General features: G+C 45.6%; 1 protein-coding gene across 1 annotated transcript; it reads left to right on the top strand.

Annotated features, from left to right (window-relative positions):
• Nucleotides 1–182: 182 nt before the first annotated feature.
• Nucleotides 183–8,811, top strand: LOC130374572 (gap junction delta-2 protein-like). The gene is made up of 2 exons (XM_056581406.1): nucleotides 183–1,238; nucleotides 6,798–8,811. Exons 1-2 carry the CDS (start codon nucleotides 1,168–1,170, stop codon nucleotides 7,609–7,611), a joined length of 885 nt encoding a protein of 294 aa, XP_056437381.1. The 5' UTR covers nucleotides 183–1,167; the 3' UTR covers nucleotides 7,612–8,811.
• The last annotated feature ends 1,259 nt before the right edge of the window (nucleotides 8,812–10,070 follow it).

The raw sequence follows: 10,070 nt of genomic DNA, 5'->3' as shown, positions 1-10,070 counted from the left end.
TCTCTCTATCTGTCGCTCCCCCCTCCTCGTCTTAACCTCTCGCGCCATCGTCACCAATTTTGCCTTCCATCTTTTGATACATTTCTATCGATCGGTCGTCTCACCGCGAGCCGCCCTACTCCTCGGTGCGCGTGGCCCGGGTCTCTCCTATGCACAAACCCCTCCGCACGTGACGCAAATGAGCCTACTTAAAGCCGGATTAGCGCGAGCGCAACAGTGAAACGCCGCGTGACCCCGCGCGCTCTTACCGGCGGTGACGCGCATTAACGGACGCGCTCCTCGCGGCTTAGAAGGAACCGGACAGGAGCGCATCAGGCAGACACGCACATGCACGCGATCACTGCACGACCACCGACCGGAGACACGAGCCCGTGGAGAACCGAGCAGGAGCGTGTTTGGTTCTGCGGGGTTAGGGTCAGGGTGAGTGTTCTCAGACGGTCTCGGAGAACCGTGGAGAACCGAGCAAGACCGTGTTTGGTTCTTTGGGGGTAGGGTCAGGGTGAGTGTTCTCAGACGTTCTCGGAGAACCGTGGAGAACCGAACAGGACCGTATTTGGTTCTGAAGTGTTAGGGTCAGGGTGAGTGCTCGAAGACGGTGCCGGATAACCGAGGAGAACCGAGTTTGGTTCTGAGCGGTCAGGGTCAGTGTTCTCAGACGGACCGAGTTTGGTTCTGAGCGGTCAGGGTCAGTGTTCTCAGACGGACCGAGTTTGGTTCTGAGCGGTCAGGGTCAGTGTTCCCAGACGGACCGTGTTTGGTTCTGAGGGGTCAGGGTCAGTGTTCTCAGACGGACCGTGTTTGGTTCTGAGCGGTCAGGGTCAGTGTTCCCGGACGGACCGTGTTTGGTTCTGAGGGGTCAGGGTCAGTGTTCTCAGACGGACCGTGTTTGGTTCTGAGCGGTCAGGGTCAGTGTTCCCAGACGGACCGTGTTTGGTTCTGAGCGGTCAGGGTCAGTGTTCTCGGACGGACCGAGTTTGGTTCTGAGCGGTCAGGGTCAGTGTTCTCGTACGGACCGAGTTTGGTTCTGAGCGGTCAGGGTCAGTGTTCTCGGACGGACCGAGTTTGGTTCTGAGCGGTCAGGGTCAGTGTTCTCGGACGGACCGAGTTTGGTTCTGAGCGGTCAGGGTCAGTGTTCTCAGACGGCCTCGGAGCAACGGATGAGCCGTCATGGGGGAATGGACCATCCTCGAGCGTCTACTGGAGGCGGCCGTTCAACAGCACTCTACTATGATAGGGAGGTAGGATACTAACCCTTTATTAACTACTAATTACTATTGAGCGTCTTAGAGTACCATATTAAGCGCTATATAAATTTCATTTATCATTTATTATTACTAACTACTAACCCTGTCATTACTCTACTATGATAGGGAGGTAGGATACTAACCGTTTACTAACTACTAACTATTAACCCTGTCATTACTCTACAATGATAGGGAGGTAGGATACTAACCGTTTACTAACTACTAACTATTAACCCTGTCATTACTCTACTATGATAGGGAGGTAGGATACTAACCGTTTACTAACTACTAACCCTGTCATTACTCTACTATGATAGGGAGGTAGGATACTAACCGTTTACTAACTACTAACCCTGTCATTACTCTACTATGATAGGGAGGTACTAACCGTTTACTAACTACTAACCCTGTCATCAGTGCTCTACTATGATAGGGAGGTAGGATACTAACCGTTTACTAACTACTAACCCTGTCATCAGTGCTCTACTATGATAGGGAGGCAGGAGACTAACCAACTACTAACCACTAACTACTGTCCCTGTCATGAGCACTCTACCATGATAGGGAGGTAGGAACTAACCCACATCTTAATACTAATCACTAACTACTAACCCTGGCATCAGTGCTCTACTATGATAGGAAGGTAGGACTAACTAACCAACTACTAAATTCTAACTACTAACTACTAACCCTGTCACCAGCAACCTATTATGATAGGGATGTAGAACTAATTAACTAACTAACTACTAACCCTGTCACCAGCACTCTACTATGATAGGGATGTAGAACTAACTAACTAACTAACTACTAACCCTGTCACCAGCACTCTACTATGATAGGGATGTAGAACTAACTAACTAACTACTAACCCTGTCACCAGCACTCTACTATGATAGGGAGCTAGGAACCCATGCTAAATATGAACTACTAATTGCAACTACTAACTACTGACAACTGTTGACAACCCTGTCAGCAGCAGTCTGCTGCAGGGAGGTAGGAGACTAACCAACTACTCCCTACTAACTACTAACTTCTAACAATCTACTAACAACTCATTTTTATAGCTAGTGTTTATAACTACAGTTTATAACTAGTGTTTATATCTACTCTTTATAACTACTGTTTATATCTAGTCTTTTCATATTTACTTTTTATAACTAGTCTGTGTATATCAACAGTTTATAACTAGTCTCTTTATATCTACTGTTAATAACTAGTCTGTTTCGTATTTTGAGATGAACAGCTCCCAATTAGACGCTTTGATTTCTAATGTTGTACCTCATTAAATCAGGCCGTATTTAAAGCTTAACATCGCCACAGAGCAGAGATCTAGCCACTCCATGTATGAGCTGGTAGGCATCACAGCACCGCTCTATGTAGAAGCTGTGTCACATCACAGCTCTATGTAGAAGCTGTGTCACATCACAGCACCGCTCTATGTAGAAGCTGTGTCACATCACAGCACCGCTCTATGTAGAGCTGTGTCACATCACATCACCGCTCTATGTAGAAGCTGTGTCACATCACATCACCGCTCTATGTAGAGCTGTGACACATCATAGCACCGCTCTATGTAGAGCTGTGACACATCATAGCACCGCTCTATGTAGAGCTGTGACACATCACAGCATCGCTCTATGTAGAAGCTGTGTCACATCACAGCTCTATGTAGAAGCTGTGTCACATCACATCACAGCTCTATGTAGAAGCTGTGTCACATCACAGCACCGCTCTATGTAGAAGCTGTGTCACATCACATCACAGCTCTATGTAGAAGCTGTGTCACATCACATCACAGCTCTATGTAGAAGCTGTGTCACATCACATCACAGCTCTATGTAGGAGCTGTTGTTGCCTGTCCAGAATCCCCCGTCCACGATGGCAAATGGAATGCATTTATATATCGCTTTTATCCAAAGTGTTAATAATAATAATTGATTGAATTTATATAGCGCTTTTCTAGCCACTCAAAGAGGCTTAACAGTGAAGGGGGGACCTCACTCACCACCACCAGTGAGTAGCACCCACTGGGGTGATGCACGGCAGCCAATCAGCGCCAGAACGCTCACCCCATACCAGCTTAAGGTGGAGAGTGAGGGAATTAATGAGTCAGCCAATTAGGGGTCAGCCTTTCAGGGCGACAGCCAGCTCGTCTGGAGCAGTCAGGGTAAGGTGTCGTGCTCAGGGACACCTCCACACTAGGAGGAGCCTGGGATCAAACCAGCATCCTTGCGGTTACCAGCCAACCTGATCTACCTCCTGAGCTATTGCCGCCAACATTATCATCAATACGATCACTACAGTATCATCAGTACGATCACTACAGTATCATCAGTACGATCACTACAGTATCATCAGTACGATCACTACAGTATCATCAGTACGATCACTACAGTATCATCAATACGATCACTACAGTATCATCAGTACGATCACTACAGTATCATCAATACGATCACTACAGTATCATCAGTACGATCACTACAGTATCATCAGTAGGATCACTACAGTATCATCAGTAGGATCACTACAGTATCATCAGTAGGATCACTACAGTATCATCAGTACGATCACTACAGTATCATCAGTACGATCACTACAGTATCATCAGTACGATCACTACAGTATCATCAGTACGATCACTACAGTATCATCAGTACGATCACTACAGTATCATCAGTACGATCACTACAGTATCATCAGTACGATCACTACAGTATCATCAGTAGGATCACTACAGTATCTTCAGTACGATCACTACAGTATCATCAGTACGATCACTACAGTATCATCAATACGATCAATACAGTATCATCAGTACGATCACTACAGTATCATCAATACGATCACTACAGTATCATCAGTACGATCACTACAGTATCATCAGTAGGATCACTACAGTATCATCAGTACGATCACTACAGTATCATCAATACGATCACTACAGTATCATCAGTACGATCACTACAGTATCATCATTACGATCACTACAGTATCATCAGTACGATCACTACAGTATCATCAGTAGGATCACTACAGTATCATCAGTACGATCACTACAGTATCATCAGTACGATCACTACAGTATCATCAGTACGATCGCTACAGTATCATCAGTAGGATCGCTACAGTATCATCAATACGATCACTACAGTATCATCAGTACGATCGCTACAGTATCATCAGTAGGATCGCTACAGTATCATCAGTACGATCACTACAGTATCATCAGTACGATCACTACAGTATCATCAGTACGATCACTACAGTATCATCAGTACGATCGCTACAGTATCATCAGTAGGATCGCTACAGTATCATCAATACGATCACTACAGTATCATCAGTACGATCGCTACAGTATCATCAGTAGGATCGCTACAGTATCATCAGTACGATCACTACAGTATCATCAGTAGGATCGCTACAGTATCATCAGTACGATCACTACAGTATCATCAGTAGGATCACTACAGTATCATCAGTAGGATCACTACAGTATCATCAGTAGGATCACTACAGTATCATCAGTAGGATCACTACAGTATCATCAGTAGGATCACTACAGTATCATCAGTAGGATCACTACAGTATCATCAGTAGGATCACTACAGTATCATCAGTAGGATCACTACAGTATCATCAGTAGGATCACTACAGTATCATCAGTACGATCACTACAGTATCATCAGTACGATCACTACAGTATCATCAGTACGATCACTACAGTATCATCAGTAGGATCACTACAGTATCATCAGTACGATCACTACAGTATCATCAGTAGGATCACTACAGTATCATCAGTACGATCACTACAGTATCATCAGTACGATCACTACAGTATCATCAGTACGATCACTACAGTATCATCAGTACGATCACTACAGTATCATCAGTAGGATCACTACAGTACCATCAGTACGATCACTACAGTATCATCAGTACGATCACTACAGTATCATCAGTAGGATCACTACAGTATCATCAGTAGGATCACTACAGTATCATCAGTACGATCACTACAGTATCATCAGTAGGATCACTACAGTATCATCAGTAGGATCACTACAGTATCATCAGTAGGATCACTACAGTATCATCAGTAGGATCACTACAGTATCATCAGTACGATCACTACAGTATCATCAGTACGATCACTACAGTATCATCAGTACGATCACTACAGTATCATCAGTAGGATCACTACAGTATCATCAGTAGGATCACTACAGTATCATCAGTACGATCACTACAGTATCATCAGTAGGATCACTACAGTATCATCAGTACGATCACTACAGTATCATCAGTAGGATCACTACAGTATCATCAGTACGATCACTACAGTATCATCAGTACGATCACTACAGTATCATCAGTAGGATCAATACAGTATCATCAGTAGGATCACTACAGTATCATCAGTAGGATCACTACAGTATCATCAGTACGATCACTACAGTATCATCAGTACGATCACTACAGTATCATCAGTAGGATCACTACAGTATCATCAGTACGATCACTACAGTATCATCAGTAGGATCACTACAGTATCATCAGTACGATCACTACAGTATCATCAGTAGGATCACTACAGTATCATCAGTACGATCACTACAGTATCATCAGTACGATCACTACAGTATCATCAGTAGGATCACTACAGTATCATCAGTAGGATCACTACAGTATCATCAGTAGGATCACTACAGTATCATCAGTAGGATCACTACAGTATCATCAGTACGATCACTACAGTATCGTCAGTAGGATCACTACAGTATCGTCAGTACGATCACTACAGTATCGTCAGTAGGATCACTACAGTATCGTCAGTAGGATCACTACAGTATCGTCAGTAGGATCACTACAGTATCATCAGTAGGATCACTACAGTATCATCAGTAGGATCACTACAGTATCATCAGTACGATCACTACAGTATCATCAGTAGGATCACTACAGTATCATCAGTAGGATCACTACAGTATCATCAGTAGGATCACTACAGTATCATCAGTAGGATCACTACAGTATCATCAGTAGGATCACTACAGTATCATCAGTAGGATCACTACAGTATCATCAGTACGATCACTACAGTATCATCAATACGATCACTACAGTATCATCAGTACGATCACTACAGTATCATCAGTAGGATCACTACAGTATCATCAGTAGGATCACTACAGTATCATCAGTAGGATCACTACAGTATCATCAGTAGGATCACTACAGTATCATCAGTAGGATCACTACAGTATCATCAGTAGGATCACTACAGTATCATCAGTAGGATCACTACAGTATCATCAGTACGATCACTACAGTATCATCAGTACGATCACTACAGTATCATCAGTACGATCACTACAGTATCATCAGTAGGATCACTACAGTATCATCAGTAGGATCACTACAGTATCATCAGTAGGATCACTACAGTATCATCAGTAGGATCACTACAGTATCATCAGTAGGATCACTACAGGATAAGTGTCCTCTTCTCACACGGCCTCCGCTCGTCTTCCCGCTCCTCTGTAGGATCCTGCTCACGGTGGTGGTGATCTTCCGGATCCTGATCGTGGCCATCGTCGGGGAGACCGTCTACGATGACGAACAGGAGATGTTTGTGTGCAACACCCTGCAGCCGGGCTGCAACCAGGCGTGCTACGACCAGGCCTTCCCCATCTCCCACATCCGGTACTGGGTCTTCCAGATCATCATGGTGTGCTGCCCCAGCCTCTGCTTCATCACCTACTCCGTCCACCAGTCGTCCAAGCAGAAGGAGCGCGGCTTCTCCGGCGTGTACCTGTCGGTGGACCGGACGGGCCGGCCAGACGACAACCTGCTGAAGAACACTCTGGTGAACGGCCTGCTGCAGAACTCAGAGAACTCGTACAAGGAGGCGGACCCGGACGCGCACATCTTCCCCCGGCAGTGTGTGAGGACGCAGTCCAAGATGAGGAGGCAGGAGGGCATCTCCCGCTTCTACATCATCCAGGTGGTCTTCCGGAACATGCTGGAGGTGGGCTTCCTGGTGGGCCAGTACTTCCTGTACGGGTTCAACGTGCCCCCGGTGTACGAGTGCGACCGGTACCCGTGCATCAAGGACGTCGAGTGCTACGTCTCACGGCCCACGGAGAAGACCGTGTTCCTGGTCTTCATGTTCGCCATCAGCGGCGTCTGCGTGGTCTTCAACCTGGCGGAGCTCAACCACCTGGGCTGGAAGAAGATCAAGGAGGCCGTGAGGGGCGTGCAGGCCCGGAGGAAGTCCGTCTACGAGATCCGCAAGAAGGACCCGGCCAAGATGAGCGGATTTGGACACATCCAGTCCAGTGACTCCGCCTACGTTTGACCGACTTCACCGGAGGGTTGAGCGGTCGAGACCTGGGAAGATCTAGAACTGGACAGCTCTAGATCCAAGTATCTTTAGATCTGAACAGCTCTAGATCTGAGCAGCTTTAAGTCTGAGCAGCTCTAAGTCTGAGCAGCCCTTGATCAGAGAAGCTCTAGCCCTGAAGAGCTCTAGATCTGAGGAGCTTTAGATCCAAGCAGTTCTAGATCCAAGCATATTTAGATCTGAACAGCTCTAGACCTGAGAGCTCTTTACCTGAGAGCTATCTATCCCAGGAGCTCTTGATCATAAGTGAATATTTCCTTCACCTACGTCCTTATCTTGGAACTGCAGGGAAAGGAACTTACAAAGATGGTCTTGTAAATAAATGTCAGTGTGGTCACTATCTAGCGCCGAAAGTAACACCGTGGGGTTGGAGCCTATGGCCCAGCAATGGAACACGTCCTGATGTATCATGACTGTTAGGAGCTGGGCGTCGGACGGCGTCCAGGCAGTTGGTATCTGGGAAACGACAGCTGATCGTCGTCAAAGGCGTCACCCAAGAGCACCAAAAATAACATTCTAACTTCTACTATTCGTCTTTGAGATCGTGTTTTAGCACCTGTGAAACATTCTCTTATTATCTTGTTATTTTATTCATATGAACTTGTCTTTGGTCACTCCATGATGGGGGATGCCGTATAAAGGGAAGAAGTATAAAGTGCTTATTTAAATGAGGACGTTCACGTCCGATGTTAAATCGTAGTTCATTGTGTCTATTTTAATCTTGTTCTCGGTTGTCCATCTTGACTTTGCACTAAGAGGCCAAACACAAACATGGAGGAAACATTCCAAGGGACAGGAGGATGTGGTGGCTGCCAGGCGCTAAACCACGCCGTCACCTCTCATCTCCCCACTGATTGGCTGCATAAGAGTTAACCTCCGACCTTAACCAGGGCTGCAGTGAGCACTGAGTGTCTTGGTCAAGCCATGGCACCATGTTGACTGTGCGTGACGTTTTGTACAATAGTACCACGCCACTTATTTCAAAGTGTGTGTTTGATACATGTATACATAATACGTATCACACACACGTTGAAACACCGAGGTTTAAACGTCTGTGTTCCCCGATCTACTGAATTACTGTGTCTTATATGAAATACTGTGTTTATTTATCATGCGGTGCTGCCATCTTGTATTTCCAATGAAGCTGTCCGCAATAAAATGGATGTCAAACTGTTGATTGAAGTGATTTAACCGTTAAGACGTGAAGCTTAAAGGAAGCTTGGGTTATTCTTAGTAAAAATCACATAGGAAAATATCATTGAATAACTATGGTACCAAAAGAATAATAATACAGAAAATAAAACCTAACCGTAATGAGCTATTCAAGGATAACAACAATATTGGGTAAAGCCCCTATTGGTTGATGGCTGCAGGTGGATTAGCTCCAACTGAATCTTCTGGGAAGGGATTCAATGTAGAAGCTTGGTGGTTTATTTACATTGGGCAGTAATGGGTTTAGCGGGCAAATGCCACCTACTAATGCTGTAATGCTTTAATTAACTGGTAGCATTTGATAATAAGCTATTGTCAACATTGATCGAGAGATATTTTCTTGTTGACCCAATAACCTGCCCCTCACACACACTGGATAAACCGCCCTGTTGTGTCTCCATTATGGGTGCGTAATGGAGACACAACAGGACTCTGTCGCCCCCCCTCTGCTGTTGCAGTCTATACCACCTATTTGATGGGTAGAGCATAATAATCAACTGGATTGACTGATGATATCTCATGCACGGCATCATGCAATAGGCGAGTTTGGAAGGCTGGTTGTCCATGATGGTTAGGATCGAAAATGAAACCCCGGGAGTCACTGAGCGTTGACTCACTCGATCAAAGAGTGAGGAGGTGAAAGCATCACAGAGAGCAGGGGGGTTGATAGGTGGGGGAGGGCCAGGTGTCGGATAAATCGGCTCAGGCGGCGGAAGGGGCGGACCCGGACCATGTCGCCTCCTCACCGGTAAAACCCTCCGCTGGACACGGACCAGCGTTACGCGCAGGGTTTACTAAACTATGACTTGGGTAAACTTCAGGAACTCTGGTGCTTCAGGGTGGATGATGGTGAGCCCACCACCACACATCGACCTTTGGAGTTGGATGTACCAAAAGTAAAGGTAAACCAGGACTTTATTCAGTGTTTGTTTGGTGTAAGGAGATAGAGGCTCATTGGATTCCACCCAGCAATGTTATGAACTGTTTTCCGTTAGTATCCCCTGCATACATTTTTTGCCATCAATGCGTCATCAGTTGGTGGCACATCTTCTGCACATTTTACATTTTTTACCAAACAGGAGGACCATCGGCCATCCACGTCAAATCATAGCCAGAAACCTCACCACAGCGCCACCCAGTGGCTCACTAGCAGATGGGTCAGGAATACTGAATTATTAGAATATCACTTTTCCACTGTTTTC

This window comes from Gadus chalcogrammus, chromosome 21, assembly GCF_026213295.1.
Source record: "Gadus chalcogrammus isolate NIFS_2021 chromosome 21, NIFS_Gcha_1.0, whole genome shotgun sequence".
Classification (NCBI taxonomy): Eukaryota; Metazoa; Chordata; class Actinopteri; order Gadiformes; family Gadidae; genus Gadus; species Gadus chalcogrammus.
Note: the sequence above shows the minus strand (reverse complement) of the source record. Positions and strands in the feature narration are given on the sequence as shown.

What these genes read in the sequence shown, in the direction of transcription:
- LOC130374572 (XM_056581406.1), top strand. Translation starts at nt 1,168, where the DNA reads ATGGGGGAATGGACCATCCTCGAGCGTCTACTGGAGGCGGCCGTTCAA. An exon ending in CACTCTACTATGATAGGGAG is followed by an intron (nt 1,239 to 6,797) that starts GTAGGATACTAA and finishes GCTCCTCTGTAG; the next exon opens with GATCCTGCTCACGGTGGTGG.